The sequence below is a fragment of the Lontra canadensis genome, unplaced genomic scaffold (genome assembly GCF_010015895.1).
Source record: "Lontra canadensis isolate GAN:19392208 unplaced genomic scaffold, GSC_riverotter_1.0 scaffold84, whole genome shotgun sequence".
In the NCBI taxonomy this organism is placed as follows: domain Eukaryota; kingdom Metazoa; phylum Chordata; class Mammalia; order Carnivora; family Mustelidae; genus Lontra; species Lontra canadensis.
In genome coordinates, this window is record NW_022631078.1 from 611,459 (window position 1) to 635,457 (window position 23,999).

At 54.6% G+C, this 23,999-nt stretch overlaps 1 protein-coding gene across 1 annotated transcript in view; it reads left to right on the plus strand.

Annotated features, from left to right (window-relative positions):
* Window positions 1-23,999, plus strand: part of TTLL8 (tubulin tyrosine ligase like 8) — a 48,766-nt gene that overhangs the window by 4,030 nt on the left and 20,737 nt on the right. Inside the window, exons 2-9 of the mRNA XM_032882741.1 lie at window positions 3,731-3,822; window positions 7,408-7,546; window positions 8,268-8,341; window positions 10,069-10,197; window positions 11,281-11,403; window positions 12,811-12,985; window positions 14,700-14,886; window positions 23,490-23,638. Coding sequence (XP_032738632.1) covers window positions 3,731-3,822; window positions 7,408-7,546; window positions 8,268-8,341; window positions 10,069-10,197; window positions 11,281-11,403; window positions 12,811-12,985; window positions 14,700-14,886; window positions 23,490-23,638 — 1,068 coding nt within the window. The remainder of the gene's footprint in view (window positions 1-3,730; window positions 3,823-7,407; window positions 7,547-8,267; window positions 8,342-10,068; window positions 10,198-11,280; window positions 11,404-12,810; window positions 12,986-14,699; window positions 14,887-23,489; window positions 23,639-23,999) is intronic.

Below are 23,999 nucleotides of genomic sequence, written 5' to 3' on the forward strand. Positions count from 1 at the left end.
CATTTTATAACTAAACTCCTTTTCCACACTTGATCAGATGGACAGTAATTCCTCACTAAAATCCAGCACCCAGAATACATTGTATTTCCCTAGGAAGCCCGGAGTCGGTTTGTTCAGACTGAGACGTGGTCGGGAACCACATGCCCCATCAGGCTGTCCCGTCTGTTCCCTCTCGTGTCCTCCGGAGTGGCCACTCCTCTCGCCTTGTGTTTCCAGGATCTGAGCCTGTTCTGGAGCAAGTCCTGCGTCGGGACTCTTCTGGCTGTTGCCTGGGCTGGTTTACTCTCCTCTGCCCCCTCTGTGGACCTGATGAGAGTGGCCTTTGGTTTTGCCAAGTGTTTTGCCAAGACTCCTGGGAGGTGGAGCTCCGGCTCTGACCTGCCCCTGCCATCTGGCCGTGCCGTCACCGGTGCTGCCGCCAGTCGCTAGATCAGTGCTGGCCAGACCCCTTCGTGGTAGGGTTGTGTGTCCCGTGGCCACATGAGGAGCTGTGTTGGGGCACCTGGTGACGGTCCAAAGCCCCTGAGTGGGGGTGGGGGAAAATCCCTCTGCGATGGGACTGGAGGTTGGGCAGGAGGTGGGCCAGAGGTTGACCGGCACTTCCCAAGGGAGGCGCATGGGCCTGGGCACAAGATGTCGTCCGGCCCCTAGGTGCTCTGGCATCACCACCACTGCTGCACCCGCTCACCCGCCCCTCCCCACCCCTCCCGGGGGCGGGCAGGTGCCTTGAATAGCCGGGAAGGCTAGAGACAAGGAGCTGCCCTCTCCTCAGCCTCCGTCAAGTCCTGATCTTTCCGGAAGGTGTGCCTGGGTGCGGATTCCTGCCCCGAAGTCACGGGTTTCCAGGGAAGGTGCGGGTGTCTCTTATGGCCAAGGGGGAGGATTGTGTTTGCGTGTCTCTCTCTCTCTCTCGTCTACCGGATGTCTGGACTGGGTCTGGCCAGTGACCATCATACTCCGTGATGCTCCCAGCGCTCTGCACTGGGGGATCCCGCCTCTGCACGCCGCTTCTGCATCTTTTTGTGTCCCCCATCCGAGTCTGTAAGGACGTCAAGATGCCCCGAGGTCACCTGAGGCTCCTAGGGTCCCAGCCCGGGAATCCCAGCTCTCCTGAGAGCTCGGATCCCTCCAGCCAGGGCAGCCCTGGGCTTGAAACCAAAGGCCGGGTGCCACGGAGGGTCACTTCTGGGCTGCTCCTGTGTGTCTCCGTTCACTGCGAGTTTTCAGCTAAATGGAAATTGGGGATAATTAAGACTCTCTGTGTCTGTGGAGATGGGATTTGTGACTTTTCCTGACCTTCTTACTGTGGTGCAGTTTACAAAGCTTTTCTAAGCCGGCCTTGAAATGACACCAGGCGACCGTGATGTGTATGGTTCTGTCATCTGTGTGTGTGAGTCACTCTGCCTGGGACCTTCCTTCCCTGGAACGTGCTGGCCTTTTCTACTTTCAAAATGTGTTGTACGAGACGAGATGTCTGTACCATTCCCCCACGAAGCCATCAGCCCTGGAGTTGTACTGATGGGAAGGTTTTAAACGGCATTTTATGCCTCTTGTCTTTTTTGTAAGTTGGTCTCACCAATTGTTGTTTTTTTTTAAATATTTTATTTATTTATTTGACAGACAGAGATCACCAGTAGGCAGAGAGGCAGGCACAGAGAGAGGAGGAAGCAGGCTCCCCGCTAAGCAGAGAGCCCGATGCGGGGCTCAATCCCAGGACCCTGAGATCATGACCTGAGCCGAAGGCAGAGGCTTAACCCACTGAGCCACCCAGGGGCCCCTCATCAATTGTTTTTTAATATTATTAGTTGTAAAACCTCTGGCTTGACTAATCCTCTATTGGATTTTTAAAAATATTTCATCAGTGTCTCCTTTCTGTTAATTTTCTTGTATTTCTTTGGGTTTGAATTTACTGTTCTTGCTAACATCTTGAGACGGACGCTTAACTCACTGTTTTTAGCCTTTGCTATTTTCGAATATACGCATCTACAGCTAAAAATCTCTTCATAAATACAACCTAACTACAGCCCAGAGATCTGATGTTTGGTGTTTTAATCATCATTTAGCTAAGAAGTACGCAGTGCTTTCCACCTCAATTCGTCTGGCCGTGGGTCACTTGGCGCACATGTACGGACTGTGCCGGAGTTTTCCGCCGGTTGCCTTGTTCAGTTACTGACCCCTGACTCAGTCGCTGTGGCCAGAGGGCGATCGGCTCACCACCCAACCTTCTCGAAGGTGTGCTTTCCCTAACGCTGCCGTTGGTGTGTGCTCCTGGAGGCGGGTGAGGGGCTCTGGGTGTGCTCACGCGGCGATGTTGCTATCTTTGTCCTCGCAGACCTTTGTCTCCTCCTCGGTTCCTGACAGCCCCACGTGCATGGCACATGTCTGTGGCTTCCGTGTCCTGTCCTGTCGTTCTGCCAGCCGTGGCTTTGCTCATTCTAAGCCCATGCTCTTGCACCGGGGGTACCGGGGGCCGTGTCCTTGTGCCTCCCAACCCCTCCCACCCTCCCTCTCTCCTGGCTTTTGGCACCACGGACCCCACATGGACGGAGCCACTCAGTGTACTTCTTCCGTGCTGGGCTTCGTGGGACGTCTACACTGAGAATATGTTTTCCCAGTTGGTGCTTTGCGTTTTCCTTTCCTTAACAGAGCAGAGCACGTCATCTTCCCAACGTTAACTTTTACGGCTGGTGCTTTCTGCCAGAAGCTTCGTGTGTCTAGCTCTCACGTGGAGGCCCGTGGTCTGCAGCAGATGAACTGTTGCGTGTCCTCAGCTGGGGTTTGATTTGTTTTCCGCATGTGGACCTGCCGTTGTTGGTGCCCCCCCGCCCCCGCCAAGGGTGTTGCTGCTTTCGTCTGTATTAGTTGGCTGTGCGGATGTGGGTCTCCGGGGCCCGTGGAGGGAGGAGGGGCAGCGGGTGGGTGGATGGGTGTCTGCTGCTGGCCTGTCCCCCTGTGATGCTCCTTGGACATCCAGGTGCTGGGAGTCCCGGTGGTGTCAGGAGGTCACGTGGTGTGTGGGGAAGGCCTGGGTGTGGTGGAATTGAAAGCCACTTGACAAGGTGAGCTGGCCCAGGGAGTGCGTATGGACTGGAAGCATGGAGTCTGAGGTCAAAGCCCGGGCAGTTCAAGGTTAGGGCCTAGGGAGAGAGAAGCGGCCGCGGTGAGGAGGGGAGGGGTGCCAACGGGAGCAGGGCCGGCTGGCCAAGAGTCTGGTGGTCCAAGGAGCCAGGGCCCAGGGGAGTGACCACAGGATAGGCTTATGTGTGTATGATGATAGCTGAGCGGTGCCCCCGGTGGAGCCCAGCAGATGGCAGAACGCAGGGGTATGGAGGGGAGGGGGTGCAGAGAGGAGGGCTTTCATCTTAATCTTTAAGGTGTTTGCACTAGAATTTGGTGTGTGCTGCTGGGAGCCTGGTGGCCAGAGTCAGGGGAAGGAGAGGGAGGGATGGCCCAGACGGAGACGGAGGGGGGTGGTCGTGGTGTGGTGTGGCCACAAAGGGGTGGGGCACCCAGCAAGGAGAGAGGGTGCCCAAGCCAGAGCTGCCGGGGCTGGTGGGCTGGGGGTTGAGAGAGGGCATCGCCTGGGGATGGCCGGCCGGGGGGGTACAGCCTGGCGGGGATGCTGAGGGCTTGCTGGGGAGGGTCTGGGGGCCGGAGGTGGGCTGGGCTTCCTTCCCAAGCAACCCTATGCACTTTTACCTCTGCCTGGATGTCTCTTTCTCTCCTGCAGAATTAAAACGAGGAATTTCCCAAGACTCGACTTCTTCCCCCAAATTAGACAGATACAAAATAGCAAGACAATTAACAGAAAAGGCCATCAAGGTAAATGCCCTTTGGGGCTGGAGGGACACTTTTATACAGTTTCATTTACTCCAGTAACCTCTTCATCCAACATGGGGCTCCAGCTCACGACCCTGAGGTCAAGAGTCACAGGCCATTCAGACTGAGCCAGCGGGGCACCCCAAGGTGGGGGAGGAGGCTTTTTAAATGCGGAGACTTGGAGAGCCAGTGGGTTGCCTTTGATGCGTTGAGCTCTCCAGCTGTGGGCGGTCGCTGGCCTGGGGGGGAGAGGGGAGGCGGTAGGTGCTGGTGTTTTCTACCCGGGAGTGGAGGGCCCGTCTGCGACCCTGAGAGCACCAGCAGCCTTTGCCGGGGGAGGGCCGTATTCTGGGGCTTTGCGCTGCTGCGCTGGGCCCTTGCTCAGGAGGCGGGCGAGTGGAGCGGGGACATCTGGCACATCACCTGTGGGGACCTGCTCCTGAGGCCCAATGCACAGCTGCGGAGCTGGGGTCCCCAGTGCAGGGTCACTGTGTGATGGGCTGGGCGCACCGGCTGCGCACTGGCCAACCGCCCTGCACTGGGGAGCGGGACCCTGCCTCCCACCAGGTCCCTGCAGCTGTGCGTGCTCTCGGCAACGTCATACAGACCAGCCTACCAGCTTGGTAATTCGAGGGTTTTCCCCTGAAACCTAAAAACAGCTGAACATCCAGGGCCACAGGCACCCCTCTAAGCATTGCGTTAGCTGCTTCCACAGGCTTCTGTGTTATAATACTTCTGTTGAGATGTAGTTCGAAGTATTTATGATTCATATTATTACTTCTCATTGATTGGGAGTTCCTTAAAAGTAGAGTTCATGCATGTCTATACTTCTGTTTTTTTTCTATTTTTTTCACATACACAATTTTTTCATTTTATTTTTTATTTTATTATTTTTTACTTTTTATTTAAATTCAACTTAATTAGCATATAGTGCCTTTTCAGTTTCAGACGTAGAGGTCAGTGATTCATCAGCTGCATATAACACCTCATGCTCATTCCATCCCGTCCCCTCCTTCGCGCTCGTCATCCAGTTACCCTGTCCCACCCCCTCCCTCCAGCAGCCCTCAGTTTGTTTCCTAGAGTTCAGGTTTTCTTGTGGTTTGTCTCCCTCTCTGATTTCGTCTTATTTTATTTTCCTCCCTCCATGCTCCTCTTTTGTTTCTTAAATTCCATGTATGACAAGATCTGTGATCATTGTCTGTCTCTGACTCAGCATAACACCCTCCCGTTTCATCCATGTCGCTGCAAAGGGCAAGATTTCATTTTTGATGGCTGCATAGTATTCCACTGTGTCTCTACAACACATGTTTGTCCGTTCATCTGTCGTTGGACATCTGGGCTCTTCCCACAGTTTGGCTGTTGTGGACGTTGCTGCTATGAACATTGGGGCACACGTGCCCCTTCAGATCGCTATGTTTGTATCCTTTGGATAAATGCTGGGGTTTTTTCTAATTATGTTGTTACTGATTTCTAGTTCAGTTGCATACGGTGGAGAGCGTCATCTGCATCTAAATGTGTTCTGACTTGCTTGATGCCCAGCGTCTTGGGCATGTCCAGGAGAGCCGACTGGGCAGAGCTGGCTGTCTGCACGGTTCAAGTCTTTGAGGCCGACTGGACCCTCTGCTCTGCGGGTCTGTCTCTCACTGAGAGAAGCACGTTAGATACCCCTGGTCAGTGTGGATCCCTTCACATTGTGGTTGTCAGATTTCACTTTATATAATTTATCGCTCTCTTAGCAGGAGCAGACAAAAGTACCTTCTTGGGGAATTCAATCTTTTTGTAAATTATGGTGCAATTTTCTTTACTTTAGGGGTTTCTTTTGTCCCAAAGGCTGCTTTGTCTCATGCTTAGATCCTCTTATGTTCTACTGACCTGTACGTGACTGCCTTTGACTTCTCTTGTAAACAGCGTGGACTGGGGTTCTGGAAATCCAGCCAGCACGCCTCACCTTCTTCCTGGGGCCTTCGCTGTCTTTATCCACAAGTGCACCCCTGGGGTCCTCGGGCGTCACCCTGTGTCCCTGGCTCCTTCCCTTGTCCCGTCTGTCTTGTCTGGTCGGCTTCCCCTCATTTTGTGCCTCCTTGTGGACTGATCACAGTATAGATTCCATTTCCCCTCTTATATCTTATAGGTCTTATGCTCTGTTTTCCTTCCTTTTGTGGTTCCCTGAGGAGTTTTATTCTGTTCATTAAAACAGTCTGCTTTTCCAAGGTCGTTCAGTTTGACCGTAAGCATGGCTGGGGTTCTGGCTGGGGCACAGGGTATTGATGCTCTTGCCGCTGGTCACGTTCCCTGCCTGCCTCTGCATCACTGCAGTCCCTCCATGACCAAGGTCATCCCATCCCTCCATCCTGGTGCACAGCCCTGTGGGGGACAAGGGCAGGCTTTGGACAGGTTTCCTGCACAGAAGGAGGCTGACAGAGGTCCTTTGAGCTGCTGGGTGTTTCCTGGGTGTTTCCTGTGCCCTGGACTCACAGCCTCCAGCCCCGGCACAAGCTTCCTTGCGCGTGTTCCTGGGAGAGGCGTGCAGGTCCTCCTTGTGGGAACTATAGGGTATGTCGACTGCCGATGTGGGTCACAAATCACCATGAGCTTAAACATACCCATTTGTTATCTCACAGCTTCTGCGGGGTCCTCTGCTCAGGGTTCCTCGGGGTTGAAATGAGGCATCAGCTGGTCTGGGGTCTCATCCAGAGGCTCAGCTGGGAAGGGATCTTCCTTCAGACCTGGGCTGGTTGGCAAGGCTCATTCCCTTGTGGCCGAAATGCTGGTTTCTTCAGAGCTGACCGTGGGGAGAAAGTCTCTGCTGCTCTGAGTCTCCAAGTTCAGGGTTGCCCTGGACCCTCTTTTCAAGAGGTGCACCTGATTAGGCCAGGCCCACCCACAAGAGTCTGTCTTTTGATTTGTTCAAAGTCATCTAATTAAGGACACCATGAGTTTGAGCCATTCCCCTCCTGCCCAGCCCTCCCTACCTGCTCCCACAAACTTGTGAAGCACTAAGCTAACTGCTGACCCTGCCCTATGGCTGTTGCACTCTGGGACCCTGTCCAGGTGAAGGTGTGCAGGCTGGACCTCAGCAACATGGGCCCAGGGGCTCTAGCATGACCATCACTCTCCCGTCTCCCATCCCTCAGCTGGGATGACCTGGGTGCACACCACCTGCTGCTGTCTCTCTTCCTGGTGCCCAGGCAGCTGTGTTCATTTCCACACTCACAGGCAGAGTCCCTAGCCCCTGTGCTGGCCTCATACTGTTGGCCTCCTCTCCCTCCAGCCCTTCTTGGCTGGTTGAATGGCTCTTCCCTCTCACTCCTTGAACCTCAGGCACCCATCCCCTCACCCCCAAGCATGAGAGACTGAGACTGTCACCTTCGTAGAGAAAAGAAAGCGTTAGAGGGCAAGGCGCACAAGGAATGAGTGTGCACACGGTGGGGCCCTGCTCCGTGCCCGCGTGTGTGTGTGTGCGTGTGTGTGCACTCTCGGTGTTTCCGTATGTTCCTCTTGGAGCGGGACTTGAGGGTCCTCCTCTCACAGACAATTAACTGTCTTGCCTTTCATTCTTTAATTTAAAATCTGCTCTTGCAATTTGAGGAAAAGAAGATTTTCTCCATCTACGGGCACTACCCGGTGATACGGGCCACCCTTCGAAGAAAGGGCTGGGTGGAGAAGAAGTTCCACTTTTTGCCCAAGGTCATCCCGAATGCGGACGATGACAATGCAGGGGTGACTGGTAGAGTATCGAAGGTGTCTTGTCCCTCGGTGTAAGGCTCTCATGTGTGTCTGTCACACCTCTCCGGGGAGTGCCGTTCTGGCCCTCAGGGCCCATGACCCGGGCCTCTCCTGCGTGTGCGGGGGTCTCCCTGGGGCCGTTGCCCTCCTGGCCTGCCTTCCCTAGCCAGCCCCACACCAGGCCTGTGCTTTCCAGACCTGGTCCCCCCATCCACGCCCACAACAGGCCACCTCCTCCCGTGTCTAGGCCGTTGTCACCGTCCTTCAGGGGCCTCAACCTGTGTGTCCCTCCTCTGGCCCCAGGTCCCCACAGGTCCCGCCTCCCACTGCAGACAGCATCTGTGCATACTTGGCCCTGGCGTCTGCACAGGGCCGGCTCCCACGTGGCGGCTCAGACCCACGTGAACCTTGTCACCATCCCATTCCCTGCGCCCCGCCCCACCCCACTCATCCCCAGGCTGTCTGGCCCCCAGGTGTGGCCCGACCCTGACACTGCACCCAGCAGAGGGCCCGAGTGGTGGACCCCGGGGCGGGTCAACGTAGCCTGAGCCTGATGCCGCCCTGCCCCGTGTCGGGACCCGCGAACGTGCCCTGGGGATGCACTGCCGCGGAGTTGGCAAGTGCGCTGTGGCCGCGGCGGCTGCTGGCTAAGTGGCATGGGGGCCGCGCCGAGGGGCTTAGGCCCTGACCTGCTGACGGCTCTCCGGGGGTCATGTTTGCAGAACATAAACACACTGAAGGCAAAGAAAATCAAGAAGCGGCTCTGGAGAAGATAGACGACATCCATGATGTGATGGTAGGTCTCCACCCCGTGCTCCCGCGGCCCGGATGGGCCCCCATCTCCCCACGCCCCTCACACTGTCACCGTCCCTGGGCCTTGTCCTGGGGACAGGTGGCAAAGCCAGTCACACCAGGCTGCTGAGCTTGTGGTGTCCGAGTGCACCCGTGTACGTGTGTGCATCTCCGTGTGCACGCGTGTGTGCATGCGCACATGTGCATCTGTGTGTGCGTGTGTGCTCGTGTGTGTCCATGTGCACCCATGTGTGACATGCACTTGCGTGCTGCCCTTCATACTGTTGTCTGACGGCTGATGCCACCTTGAACAAATGAGACTCATGCCAGAAAGTGACAGCAGAAGCTCGGATGTTGCTGCGAGTAGGAAGGTGGGCTGCGAGTCCAGCTCTGGGATAAAGTTTGGGAAGTGATGCTGGTGGCCAGCTCCCCCCTCCCTCCGGGCGCTCCTGTTGGCACTGGGGCAGGGGGAGCCCAGTCCTGCCCTAACCCGGGGTCACGGTAGACCATCCCGTGTTGCAGAAGAGTAGGTGTGTCCTCAGATGCTGGACTGCGGAGAATGGCCCTGTGGGGTCTTCAGGGCGTCAGAATTTTGGAAAGCTGCTCCGTTCCTCGTATCTGTTTGGGAAGAAATTTTGACCACACAGGTGCTTGGTTTGTGCACATAAAATCAGAGCTGCCCGGGCTGCCCTGGGTCTAGTTGCGGCCGTACGGTGAGGTCCCCGTGCCCCATTGGCCCTGGCCACCTGCTCCAAAGTGGGGGCAAGGGCGGAGGCTGTCTCCCACAGTCTCCGGGACAGGAGGCAGTGCACTCACACCACGCCCACATGTGGCATGTTCCTGAGCCCCACAGGGGCACCCATGGAGCGGGCAGCTCAGACCTCACGCAGCTGCACGCACAGGGGCCCCTCTCGGTGCAGAGCCTGGCCTTGCTTCCCAAGCGCAGAGCCCCCGTGTGCGGGCAGTGACCCCCAGTGCGGCACACCGTAGCCCCCCAGGGAACGTGGCCGCCAACCTTCCAGACCAGAGAGACACAGAACGCACACCTCAGTGTCATTTAATACCTGATTTACACAGTATGGAGGCACCTCAAAAAGCTAAAAGTAGAGCTTCCCTCTGACCCAGGAGCTGCACTCGTGGGTATTTGCCCAAAGGCACCGACGCAGCGATGCAAAGGGGCACCTGCGCCAGGCTTGCAGCACGTCACCTGCAGTAGCACCTGGGGGAGAGCCCAGATGTGCGCGGACAGACGACGGGTGAGGGATGTGGCTCACATCTATGGTGGGATTATACGCGGCCATCGGAAATGAAGCCTTGCCATCGGCAGCGACGTGGATGGGCTCGAAGGCAGGACGCTGAGCGGAGCGAGCCAGCCCGAGGAAGACACGCGCCACGCGGCCTCGCTCGCGCGTGACGTTTCAGGAACAGAGCAGGCGATCGTGGGGAGGGAAGAGAGAGGTGGGCAAACCACAAGACACTCTTAAGGAGAGAACACGCTGAGGTTGTGGGGGGACGGGCCTCGAGGAGGGCCCTCGTGATGAGTGCCTGGTGTCACACGGAAGTGACATCCTGAATCCGCCATCGGAAACCGATTTTACTGTGTACGCTACTAGCTAGAATTCAAAGAAAAACTTGGGAAAATGCTGATTTCCCTCACTCCTGCTTACATCCCAACACCCAGAGATACGAAGCTTGGGTAGAGGGTATTGGTAAGGGTCTTTCTCTTGCCAGTCCAGGTTGGTAAAAAACGAAATGCCGTACTTCCTCTGGACTATCAGGAGGGACGTCGTCGACTATCACAGCCTGAGCTGCGACCAGATGCTGAACCACTACGGGAAGACGGCCTCTTTCACCACCAAGGTGAGAGTGGGGCGAGGGGGCGGTGGGCAGGGAAGGTGCAGGGCGGCACCTAGTCTCCTGCAGCTCCGTGGCTGAGTTTGGGGGGGGCGCGTGTGGACTGGCCACCTCCGGGCTCCTCCCCAGGAAGACCTCTGCCCAGGCAGAGGCCACGCTTCCTGTTGCCAGTGTCTAGAGGCCGCCAGCTCCGGCTCCACTCGCACCCCCAGAGCCCCAGGCACCCTTGGCCCTGTGTCCTTCCTCTGGGTGCGCAGGCCAAACCTCAGGCGGGGCGGGGTGAGGGGGTGGCTGCCTCCAGAGCCTGGCATAAACTTTGTGTCCGGAGGAGGCCCTGGGTCCCAGGGAGAGCCAGGCCACCTCCCCTGCGCAGAGCCTTCTGGCTGCAGGGGGCATGGGCACCTCCTGGCCTCACTGCCTTTTGGTCCCGCAGCCCCATCCTGTGACCCCGAGGGCTGAGGTCCAGGGGCGGGGTCAGCCCGGGTGGACAGGCCTGCCGGTAGCCACGTGGGAGAGGTGGGGTAGAGAGGCTTCTGGGCAACAAGGAGACCATCCCCTCAACGGGCAAGGATGACACAGAGGGTCAGGGATGAGGCTCGCACGGCTCCCGGGCTCCCCGTGGGGGTCTGGCCCCATGCATCCCCACCCAGCCTCAGCAGCTGCCTCCTCCTGGGGGCAGCCAGGCCGCGCTCCCTGCAAAGACCCCATGCGGCTTGCCTACCAGTGTGCCCAGCAGCTCCACGCCTGCAGCTCCCGGGCACATGGCAGTTTTCCCCAAACGGGGCCCATGGTGAGTGTGCCCAGGAGCTTGCTCCCTCCTACCTGGTGCTCAGGCCCAGTGCCTGTTAGGGACCCACCACCCCTGTGCCCTCAGATGGCCCCGGCCTGCACGTGGGGTCACCCTGCTGTTGAGGCCAGCTGGCTGGGGGCCGGAGGGGCAGGGAGGCCGGGGAGGGGTCTACTCCAGGAGGCGCCCCGCTCGAGAGCCCTTTGGCATGGGTGCCGCCAGCCAGACCTGTGGACATTCAGGCTGGTCTGAGGGGACCAGCAGGTGGCCTGTGGGGGTCTGACGCACCGCTGTCTCTGGAGATCGGGCTGTGTGTGAACATGAGGAGCCTGCCGTGGTACGTCCAAGCCGACCCTGACTCCTTCTTCCCCCGCTGCTACAGCCTCTGCTCTGAGAGCGAGAAGCAGGAATTCCTGGGTAAGTGGGTGGCCGGAGGCGGAGACCACCGGGCATCATGGGGTCCACCTCCCACTGAGGGGCTGCAGGAAGGGAGGGGGCTGGGCCACAGCTGCAGGGCTGGGGGCTGGTGGGGGCCGATGGCAGAGGGCCTGGTCCCGTCCCAAGGCCCAGGGGCTCAGCTCCATTTCAAGGGGTGAGGACTGGTCCAGAAACTTCCACGGGCAGCGTCTGTGAAGCAGGATGCGTGGGAGGCTGATGGAGGCTGATGGAGCCCCGAGCCAGCAACTTGGTTCTGACTGGCTTCCTGGGGGAGGCCGGCATGCGGGTGGTCCTGGGACCCAGGTCTGAGCAGCTCTGGGCAATGGGCTCTGGCCTGAGGACAGAGGGAGGGTTCCTGGTTTGACCTGCCAAGAGAGACAGAAGGTGAAGGTCAGAGCAGGTGGGCAGTGTTCATTTGGGGGCGACTGCGTTTCCTGAGCACCTGGTCTGGGGGAGATGCAGCCTCTACCAGCACCCATGCCTTAGGTCCTGACCCCACCTGGGGCTCCCAGGGGCAGACAGATACGGGCAGGACAAGGCAGGGTCCGTGGGGTCTGGAGGTGAGAAGTGCAGGGGAGGGGAGGGCAGTGAGCAGGGGCCTCTCAGAGAGGGGGCGCAGGTGAACACCCGGAACGAGGGAGGCCTCGCGCCTGAGTGTCCACAGGGCACAGGGGCCAGGAGTCGGCTCAGGGCGGGGTCTGTTCTGGTGGAAGGAGACTAAGTGAGAAGCCGTGGGCCCTGGAGGAGCTAGGGAAGGCAGTGGGCGTTCTGGATCTTTCCACGGTGGCAGCAGCTGCGGGCCGGGCCGGTGGGGCCCCCACTGAGATGAGCAGGGAGCAGGCTTGGGTTTGGTTTTGGCGAGAGGGTACTGGAATTTCTTGTGGGCCTCCCAGAGGGCATGGGTTGGAGTGGAATTGGTAAGACAGGCCTCAGAGCCGGGCTGGCCCCAAGCCTGTCTGTGGGACCCAGAGCGGCCTTCTGTGCTGGCTGTGTGTGGCAGGGCCCCTCTGGCCGTCCACACCGGCAGCCCTGGAGGCCAGCCTGTCCAGGAAGGCCCGGAGAGGCTCCTGGGATGGGGAGGGTCCTAGTGTGTCTGCGGGAGGCTTCTGTCCTCTGGCGCGGGGCTGAAGACGCAAGGAGCAGGGACAAGGACAAGCGCAGCGGCCGCCGTGGGGCGTGTCCCTGAGTGGGGGAGGGAAGAGTAGGGGAGGGGCGTGCAGCTGGCGGCTGGCGGTGGACTAGACTCCCATCTGTGCAGGGGCGGAGGGAGAAGGATTGTGCTGGAGGTGTGGGCTGAGGGCAGAGCGAACCGCCCCTCCAGGGCGGTGGGGGCAGGAGGGAGGCCACCGCGGGCTGTGGGGCAGCGAGGCTGAGGATGGCTCGTGCTGGCCGAGGCCCCTGGTCCCTGGTGCCGGCAGAGGGGGCGAGGCCTTGGTGTCCTTTCAGACGACTTCCGGCGCACGGTGGCCTCCAGCATCCTCAAGTGGGTGGTCAGCCACCAGAGCCACAGCGGAGGCAAGCCCGGCGGCAGGGGGGAGGCCTGTGACCCCGGCCCCAGCAACCGGAAAGGTGTGTGGGGGGCGCGGCTGCACCGTGCCAGGAGGACTGTGCCGGGAGGGGCCATGGGGCCGCGGGTCCAGGGCGGACTTGTCCCCGCTCCGCAGAAGAGGGTGAGAGGGACGGGCTTTCCCGCCTGGTGCAGGGCCGCCGTGCCATCAGGCCCATGAAACCCAAATAAGTATCATGCTGTTCCCTTTCTGAGAGCGTCCGTGGTTCCCACTGAGGTCGAGCAGGAGGCACAGGGGTGTCCTGCAGCCGCCCTGCCCCGCGGCCGCCTCCCCGCGCAGCCCGCACCGAGGGCACGTTGGTTCCGACCCGCGAGCCCACGTCAGCTGGCGCTGAGGGTCCCTCTCGTGTGGGGCGTCGTGGGGCTTTGGACAAACGTGTGATGGTTGTCATCACACGGCGTGTCTTTTCAGCCCACTCATGTCCCCCCGTTCCTCCTGCCCCCGCCACGGTGTCCTGTAGTCCCGCGATCAGGGCTCCGTCTGTGGTGAGCCTGTGCCCCCGGACTGCGAGGCCCACCAGTGCTTCTCTGTCCTCCTGCCCTTCGGTGGGACAGGCTGGCAGGAGGGCTGGGGTAGGCCAGGCTCCGGCACGGCCTTGCTGAGAACAGAGTGGCCCCCAGCATCCAGGATGCTTACCTTCCCTTCTTGCCAGAAGGGGGGGCCCTGCTCCCACATTCACGGTGAGAACCAGGTCAAGGTCCTGGAGGGAAGACCGACAACGCACGCCCCCGCCCCAGCTGAGCACCCGGGGTTTGTGACGCGGACTCGTGCACACCCTGAGCCTTTAGCTGGTCCTCAGCGGTCGCTCAGGCTTCCTCGCCTGGCGCTGGCATCCGGGGAGCTTTTTGGCTTCGGGGTTCTGTTGCCCAGAGCGGTGATGGTCTGGGTCTGCTGCCCTCCTGTGACCAGGCGATGGTTGGCCACGTGACCTCGGCTCTCCGGTGGAGCCAAGAAGAGTCGCTGATGCTTTGGTTTTACTTTGTACTTGTGAGGACAGTTTGGCACCATCCAGCCTCCTCTGTGCCTGACCAGAAAGCAGAAGTGCAGATTTTCACGTTCAAATGCCTGTTTTTATGTTCCGGGAATTTCTCCTGAACACAGTTTAAAGACACACTCTGTGATCTCTGTGTCAGCCATGCAACCTGCAGCACTTTCTCCGGGGTCCCTAACTGCGGGGGTCCGGAGTCCACGATGTCTCGGCACCCGCCCCCTGCCCCCAGCCCCGCGCCTGTGTGTGGAGTTGGTTCTGTGCACCTGCCAAGCCCCCTCGCTCCTCCGGGCTCCAGCCAGGAACCACCCAAACAGTTGCTGGTTGTCAACTCGTTCTCCTTTGGGGACCAGTGGGCCGGCTGCCTTGGGTGGGAGCTGGGCTCCTGGAGGCTCGCTGTCACCGGACGGGAGGACTCCTGAGACCCTCGGGCCCAGCTCAGCTCCGGGGTCCCGGGAGCACGAGATGTAAGAGTTTGGTGCAGGCAGCCGCCGGGTGTGCCCCAGCTTGCGGGAGTCAGGCAGGACGGCCCCCAAGTTCTTACTGAATACGCAGTTATTGCCCAGAAAAGTAGAAGTTTCGTCGCAAGTTGGGAGGCCGTGCTGCATGGCCAGCCGTGGCCCGAGTCCGGTTGGAGGGCGTGTGCGGCGGGGGAGGCGCGCCTGGCCAGGGCTGGGGGCCCAGGGATGCAGGAGTTCCCACTCCAGACCCTGTGCTTGGGTTTCAGCTTCCCAGAGTGCGGACTCCAGGCTCACAGGCCTCTCGGGACAGCTCGTGGACACTGCGTGCAAGGTGTGCCAGGCCTACCTGGGGCAGCTGGAGCACCGGGACATCGATGTCCCCGAGGACGCTGGCAAGGGCCTCACGGAGGACGAGTGGAAGGACGTGGCAGAGCAGTACTACTCCCTCGTCCAGTAAGACGCGCCTGTGCGGAGCCCTCCGGCCGCGCCCGGTGCCTGGTGCTCGCTGGCACGAGTTGGCACGCGCCGGGCCGGCTCACCTGAGCCGGGGACCTGGGGGCGGCATCAGGAGCTGTGCGGGGAAGTCCCACCTCTGGGACATCTGAAGCACCCGTCTGGGTCTTGGGGTTCCCAGACCCACTGCCGCCTGTCCCAGCAGGTCCCTGTTGGCTCATAAAAGGAAGACCCCCTTGGGGGCAGCTTTGGGTAGCAGCGCCTTGAGCACTTTCCGCCCTGTTCGTGCCTTTTACCTCCTTTGAGCCCCGTGGGTGGGCCCTGGGCAGTCAGGACCCACAGAAGGCCCGGCTCGGCCCTCAGGACTCTCCGGGACCGTCCGTGCCTCTTGCTTCCTGGGAACCTGAAGGCTGAGCCCGGCCTTCCCCCTTCTCCTGAGGGCCGGGCGCTTGGCAGGCTGGAGACCCAGTACCCGCTTGCCCCCTTTTTCCAAAGTCTGACTTCGTTATGCCTAGATGTGGTTTTCTTTGTTATGTCCTCTACCTAGAGATTTTGGGGACTTCTAATCTGGGGGGTTGGAATCTTTCATGAATTTTGGAACGTTCTCAGCCATTATCTTCAAATATTGCTTCTGCCTCGTCCTCTTCTCCCGTTCTGGGATGCCAGCTCTGCGCACAGCCGGCCACGTGACTGCGTCTCCCCCGTCACTTTGCTGTGCCTGGTTCCCTCGTCCTTTTTTCCTCTCTGAGGTTGAGTTTGTGTATTTTCTATCAACCCATCTTAAGACTGACCGGCCTTGTCTCCTGCTGTCTCCAGGCTGGCTGCGAAGCTGCCCGGTTCTGACTCCAGCACTGGGAGGCCTTCTTGTGGCGTTTGTCTTTGCCCTTTACTCGGTCGGGATTTTCAGCCTCTTCTCAGTCTCTGTAATTTTCGTGTGCCGCCCCTTGTCTAAGAAGGAAGCATGGACTGAAGTCATGCTGCCCCCGAGACGGGGCGCTCACCGTTTCCTCCGTTGTAGGCGTAGCGTCAAGCCGATGGCCCCGGCCGGCAAGCAGGGAGCAGGGCCAGCGGCAGCTCGGGCAGCTTCACCGCGCTCTGGTGCCGAGGGTCTCGGGCGGGGGACTGGAGGGTTTTGCTGCCGACCCTGTCCCCTGGAGAAGCTTATCCCCAAGTGCCACAGGCATGGGAGGGCTCACCGTCTTTGCAGCCCAGACAAAGCATCCTCGCACCCTGGGGGAAGCAGGCCGTGTGGCTTGTATTTTGAACATCACGCGACTCGGGTGTTTCACGCCGGCTGACGGGGTCATGCGGCTTCTTGGTCCTCCAGAAAGCCCTTCTGCTTGGGCCGGACCTGCATCGCCGCTGCCACCCTGACTTGGCAAACACTCTTGGAGGATAAAATGGCCAAGAGACTCGGCTCACCCAAGAGGGGTTTTCTGGGCCGCGATGTAGCTGACCTGGTCCGCTTCATTTGGAGAGACGTGCGTTTCGCGGTTTGTCTGTTTTTTCCCACTTGTCCGGGCAGGCGTACTGGCCAGCACGGCCCCTACTTACGACCGAAGTACGGACGCGTCCTCACCGTTACTAGTCTCCGTACTTTATCCTGCACCTGCGCTTGGCTTCTGTTTCTGGCTTCCCTCGGCGGCTCCGGGACGCCGTCGGGGCTCACGGCTGCTGGTCTTCAGCCAGACCCTCCCTCGCTCCCAGACAGCGTCACACACGACAGCAGATCTCCTCTCGTTTGTCAGCTCTGGTCGTTGGCTTCACCTCTCTCTCTCTCTTTTCCATTTTCTAGAAGATTTCATTTATGTATTTCTTTGGAGAACATGCAAGTGGGGAGAGGGGCAGAGGGCGAGAGAGAAAGCATCGCAAGCAGACTTGGCACTGAGCCCAGAGCCCAACGCGGGGCTCCGTCCCACGACTCGGAGATCACGGCCTGAGCCGAAATTGAGATCAGACGCTTGCCAACAGAGCCATCCAGACACCCCTGTTTTCGTTTTTATTGTCATAAAAAAACGCAACAAAATTTGCTGTCTGAACCATTTTAAAATAATTCATTTAAGTATCTCGGTCATGTGCAACCGGCACCACTGTCCATTTTCATGGCTCTTTTCATCCTGCGAAGCTGGAAGTCTGTCCCCACTAAACACCGACTCCCCATATTCCCTCCAGCTCTTGGCCGCCAGCATCCACTCTCTGAATCCGTGAGTTGGACTCCCCCCAAGTGCTTCGTAGAAGTGGAATCATAATTTGTCTTTTCGTGACTGGCTTATTTCACTTATAACGTCCTCAAGTTTTGTCCATGTTGTAGCAGGTATCCGAGTTCCCTTCCTTTTAAAGGATAAATACTACTTTGTTGTACGTATATAGTACATATTGCTTATTTGTTCATTTGCTGATGGACATCTGGGTTGCTCGCACGTTTTAGCTCTTGTGACTAACGCTGCCGTGAGCATGGTGGTACTGATACCTCTTTGAGATTCTGCTTTCAATTCTTCTGGGTCTGTACCCAGAAATGGGATTTCTGGGTAATATGGCACTGCTATTCTCGATATTTCGCGGAACTACCATACTGTTTTCCACAACAGCTGCAGCATTTTATGTGCCCCCCCAACTGGATGCCAGGGTTCCCATTTCTCTGCATCTTCACCAACATTGGTTATTTCCTGTGCTTTTCGAAAATAATGTTTTAATGGATGTGAGGCCATATCTCACTACAGGTTTTCATTTTCCTGATGCTCAGTGGTGTTCATCATCTTTCCATGTGCTTATCAGCCATCTGGTTTCTCCTTCGGAGAAGTGTCTGTTCAAGTCTTTGGCCCATCTTTGTTTTCTTGTCTTTTTTTTTTTTTTTTTAAAGATTTTATTTATTTATTTGACAGACAGAGATCAAAAGTAGGCAGAGAGGCAGGCAGAGAGGAGGAAGCAGGCTTCCTGCTGAGCAGAGAGAGAGAGCCCGATCTGGGGCTCGATCTCAGGACCCCGGGATCATGACCTGAGCCGAAGGCAGAGGCGTAACCCACTGAGCCACCCAGGCGCCTCTTTGGCCCATTTTTGAATTGAGTTGCCTTGTTGCTGGGTTTTAGGGGCTCCCTGTGTGTTCTGGACGTCAGCCGCCTGTCAGATCCACAGCTTCCAGTCCCTCTCACTGTGGGCATCTCCTTTTTACTCTGCTGGTTGCATCGTCAGACACGCACATTAAACCTTCTCATGAAGTCAGTCTGTGTGGTTTTTCCTCTTGTTGTCTGTGCTTTGGTGTCATATCCAAGATATCATCGAGAAATTCGGCATCTTGAAGATTTTGCCCTATGTTTTCTTCAAGATTTTCATAGGTTTTGGCCTTTCTATTTGGGTCTTTGATCCATTTTGAGTTACTGTTTGCACCTGGCTTTAGGTAAGGGTCCAAATTCATTCTTTTGATTGTGGATATCTAGTTTTCCCAGTACCATACCCAGTATCAAGGACTGTCCCTTTCCCGTCAGATAGTACTGGCAGCCTTGTCAAAAGTCATTTGACTGTATGTGGGAGGCTTTGTTTCTGGGATCTCTATTCTGTTTCATTGGTCTTGCTTCTGTCTTCATGCTGGTAACACTCTGTTTTGATTGTTGTAGCTTTGTAGTAAGTCTTGAAATCAAGAAGTGTGTGTCCTCCCACTTTGATCTTTTTCAAGATTGTTTCGGCTCTTTGGGGCTCCCTGAGAGTCTGTTTGGATTTGGGTGTGGGTGTTTCTATGTCTGTGAAAAACATCATTGGGATTTTGAATAGGGATTGTATTGAATTTGTAGGTAATTTTGCGTACTATTACCATCTTAAGCAATATTAAATCTTTTAATCCATAAACATGGATGTGTTCCCATTTATTTGTGTCTTCTGTAATTTCTTTCAGCAATTTTTGTAGTTTTTGTTGTACCTTTCCCCTCCTTGGTTAATTCCTAAGTATTTTACTATTTCTGGTGTGATTGTGAGTGGAATTGCTTTCATAATTTCCTTCTCAGATTGCTCCTTGCTAGTGTACAGAAATGCAGTTTATTTTTGTTCGTTGACTTTGTATCTTGCTACTTCATACTCCGCTTACTAGAGGTAACATGGTTTTTTGGTGGTATCTTTAGGGTTTTCTGCATATACATTCATATAATCTGCAAACAGATTTCACTTCTCCTTTCCAGTCTGCCATTTATTTCTTTTCCTTGTCTGATTGCTCCTGCTAGCACTTCTCTTACACTGTTGGATGTTGAGAGTAGCTGTTCTTGCCTTATTCTTTGTTTTTCTTTTCTTAAGTCGCCTCCACAACCTATGTGTAGCCCAGCACAGGACTGGAGATCAAGACCTGCGCTGAGATTAAGAATCTGATGCTTTACTGACTGAGCCAGCCTGGTGTGCCTTGTCTGATTCTTAATCTTAAAAGAAAACTTCCTGTCTTTCGCCATTGAGTATGGTAATTGCTGTAGGTTTTCATATGTGGCCTTTATTATGTTGAGGTAGTTTCCTTTCATTCCTAGTTTCTTAGGTGTTTTTATCAGGAAAGGGTGTCAAATTTTGTCAAGTGCCTTTTCTGCATCAATTGAGATGGTCATGTGGGTTTTTATCCCTTCATCTGGAATGTGATATATTACAGTAATTGGTTTTCAGATGTCGAACCATCCTTGAACTCCTGGAATAAATCCCGCTGGTTAGGGAGGGCCGTCCCTTGACGTGCTGCTGAGTCTGGTTTGCTAGCATTTGTTGAGGATGTTTGCATCAATGTTCACAAGGGACGTTGGTGTGTAGTTTTCTTTTCTTGCAGTGTCTTTGTCTGGCTTTGATATCAGGGTGATATGGGCCTCATAGAATGAGTTAGGAAGTGTTTCCTCCTCTTCCCTTAGTTTGTGAAGGACAGGTATGGTTCTTCTCAAATTGTTTGATAGAATTCCCCCATGAAGCTGTCAGGTCCTGGGCTTTTCTTTTTGGGAGATTTTTGATTCCTGATTCAATCCCTTTTCTGTTTCTTCACAATTTAGTCTTGGTAGGTTTAGTGTTTCTTGGAAATTTGTCCATTTCATCTAGGTTATCCAATTCATTGGTGTACATCTGTTCATAGTACTCTCTTATAATCTTTTTTTTATGTTGTAGAAGCAGTAATAATGCCCCCAATATCATTTTTTATTTTGGTAACTTGAGTATTCTCTCTCTTCTAAGTCCATTGAGCTAAAGGTTTGTCAATTTTGTTGATCTTTTCAAAGAACCGACTTTTAGTTTAATTAATTTTCTCTATTTTGATTAATTCTGCTTTAATCTTTATTGATTACTTCATTCTATTAACTTTGGGTCTAGTTTATTTTTTTTTAAGGTTTTATTTATTTATTTGACAGAGAGAAACAGCAAGAGAGGGAACACAAGCAGGGGGAGTGGGAGAAGCAGGCTTCCTGACAGGAAGGGAGCCTCACGTGGGACTTGATCCCAGGACCCTGGGAACATGACCTGAGCCGAAGGCAGATGCTTAACGACTGAGCCCCCCAGGTGCCCCGGGTCTAGTTTATTCTTTTTCTAGTTTCTTAAGTGTCAAAGTTAGGTTGATTTGAGATTTTTCTTGTTTTCTACATAAGCCTTTATAGCTATAAGTTCCCCCTTTAGCACAACTAGCAATCCCATATGTTTTAATGTGTCGTGTCTTCACTTTCATTTGTTTCTAAGTATTTCCCTTGCGATTTCTACTTTGATCCATTGGTTATTTAAGAATGTGTTGATTTCGTGAGGGCGCCTGGGTGGCTCAGTCTGTTGAGCATTGGAGTCTTGATCTCAGCTCAGGTTTTGATCCTCAGGGTCAAGAGTTCAAGCCCAGCTTGGGGCTCTTACTGGAAAGCCTACTAAAAAAATTTTTTTAAATGTGTTAATGTCTACAGATTTATTTCTCCACTTGATTAGATCTTTTAACATGTATGTCAACAATGTTTTATAGCATTCAGTGTTCTTGCATTTCTTTTGTTAAATGCATTTTTTTAAAGATTTCATTTATTTATTTGACACAGAGAGAGAGATCACAAGTAGGCAGAGAGGCAGGCAGAGAGAGGGGGAAGCAGACTTCATGCCAAGCAGAGAGCCCAATGCGGGACTCGATCCCAAGACCCTGGGATCATGACCCGAGCCGAAGGCAGAGGCTCAATCCACTGAGCCCCCCAGGCACCCCTGTTAAATGTATTCTTATGTGTTTTGTTCTTTTTGATAATATTATGAATTAAATTATTTTCTTAATTTTGTTTAAGGATTCTTTGTTGGCAGAATATAAAAATATAATTGATTTTTAAAAGATTTTCTTTATTTTGGAGAGAGCGCGAGCGAGCAGCTGGGAGGGGCAGAGGGAGTGAGGAAGCCAAGCAGACACTACACGGAACGCAGGGCCCAGAGCGGGCTCGGTCTCATGGCTCTGAAACCGAGAGCCAGATGTTCACCCGACTGTGCCGCCCAGGCGACCCTAAACTGATATTTTTATACTGATCTTGTACCTGTGACTTTGCTGAACCCATTTATTAGTTCCACTACTTTGTTCTGTGTGTGTGTGTGTGTGTGTGTGTGTGTGTGTATGTTCCTTAGGATTTTCTACACATAGGACATGTCGTCTACGAATGCAAACAGTTTTCATTCTTCGTGTCCGATGTAAGCTCCATGAACTCAAAGTTGGTTTAACATTCAAAAGTTAATCAGCGGGACCTCAGCCGTCCTTACAAAGCAAGTTCTGGCACCTGCTCTAACATGGATGAAGCTTGAGGACAGTATGTATAAGTGAAAAGTACAAAACTGTTTGATTTCACGTATATGAGGTGTTTAGAGCGGAGATCACAGAGATGGAAGGTTGATGGTGGTACCAGGGTCTGGAGGAGGGGTGGGGAGTGAGTGTTTAATGGGGACAGAGTTTTAGTTTGGGACGATGAAAACGTCCTGGGGACAGAGGGGGTGATAGTTGCACAATATAAGTGTTCCTGATAGTACTGACCCACACTTGAAATGGGTAAGATGGTAAATTTTATGTTATATGTGTTTTGCCACAATAAAAAAAATTTGAAAAATTGTCAGTTGGTAGATTTTGTCACATTTAAAGGGTAAAGAAAAAAAAGGGTAAAGAAAAAAAAATAAGATCATCTCAATAGATGTAAAACATTGATGAAATTCAATACTGTGTATGTTAACTGTTTTTTTTTTTTTAAGTGAGCTAGAAAAAGGAACTTCCTTAATTGGAAAAGTTTCTATATAAAAATTCTAAAGCTGGGGCACCTGGATGGCTCAGTGGGTTAAAGCCTCTGCCTTCGGCTCGGGTCATGATCTCAGGGTCCTGGAATCGAGCCCCACATCGGGCTCTCTGCTCAGGGGGAGCCTGCTTCCCTCTCTCTCTGCCTGCCTCTCTGCCTACTTGCGAGCTCTATCAAATTAACAAATAAAATCTTTTTAAAAATTCTAAAGCTAACATATTTCTTAATAGTATGTACTGAAAGTGTTGTCCTTGAAATCAGAATGAGACAAGAATGCCCACTCTCACGACTGCTATTCAGTGTGGACTGAAAGCCCTGTTTAGTTTAATAGCACAGAAAAAAAAGAAATAAAGGGCATAAAATCAGAAAGAAGCAAAACTGTTTACTGATGACCTGATCGTGCATATAGAAAATTTTACAAATCTTACAGAAAGTTACGTGAGTTTAGTGAAGTCAGTAGACAGCAGGTCATCATACAAAAATGCGCTGTGTTCCTGTCTACTAACAGCAATCACAGAATGGAGTTCTCGTGCCATCTATGATAACATCAAATAGCAACAAATACCCAGAAAACAGAATAATGTAAGTTGGAGACCCTAAACAGAACATTATAAAATTAAATAGAAATTAATGACCTAAGAAGTATGTGTGTGTAATAAAACCATGTTCATAAATTAGAAAACTCAGTGATACGGAGGTTTTTTCCTTCCAGACTAACGTAGAGATTCAGTGAAACCGCAGTCGGAATCTCGGCAGGGATTTTCCTCCAGGGCTTGAGTGGGAGGAACTGACAAACAGATTCTGAAATTTATTTGGAAATACAAATGATTTAAGAAAAGCTAGAAAACCTTGATCAAGAAAAACAAAATCAGAGAACTCCTACCCCATTTCAAGACCTATTATAAGTGCACCTAATCCAGAGAGGGCAGCCCTGGGCCACTGGGCACTACCAGACAGTACCCCGGGACAGCCTCTAGAGATGGAGCTTCCCACATGTGGTCACTTACGACCAACCCCTAGGAAGGGTTACTCCTTGTCCTAAACGACGCTTGAGCAGTCAGCATCCTTGTGAACCAAAAAGGTGTGTCTTGAATCCTGTCTTCTAAATACACAAAGATTAATTCAAGATGTATCACATGATATGGGCAATCCATAGAAAAGGAGAACACTGGCGTGTGTCTTCTGACCACAAAGAGGGCAAAGATTTCTTAACTAGCTCACGAAGAGCGCTGAGCCTAACAGAGCCGGCTGCTGCAGCTTTACTGCTCGCGGACAAACACTGCAGAGAGCGGGCCCCAGAGCGGGGCGGGGGGACGTGCTTGCCCCACGCTTGCCCCGTGCGGCCTCGCGACCTCTCAGGGCTCTCTGGATCTTGCTTTGCAGCGGTGACGCCTTCATCTCCAGCTCGAGAAACCACTTCTCGCAGTGCCAGGCTCTGCTGAACAAAATCACGTCCGTGAACCCGCAGACGGAGATCGACGGGCTTCGAAACATCTGGATCATAAAGCCGGCGGCCAAGTCCCGGGGCCGAGGTGAGTTAGGCCGGGCGCAGCGTGCGAAGCGCCCACCAGCGGCCCTGGAGCGCGGCGGGCGCACCCAGGCGCAGGTGCATGGCCCGGGGCTCCGTGCAGGGCCGAGGTGGCCAACGAGCCGGGATGTTGTTCCCAAGTTAAACTGGGCCATTCTGTTCTTTTCATATTGCCTTGCCCGGCCTTGGCAGCCCGCTGGCCCTCGCTGCTGAGAAGGACGGAGGACTCGGACTCGGGCAACAGCGGGATTCCCACTCCTCACTCACCCATGGGCTCCGGTTCTCCTGGAGGCCCCTCCCCGAGGAACGCACCTGCTGTGTGTGGTCTTTGTTCGATGGGCTCAGGGGCCGCTCCTTGTCCCGTG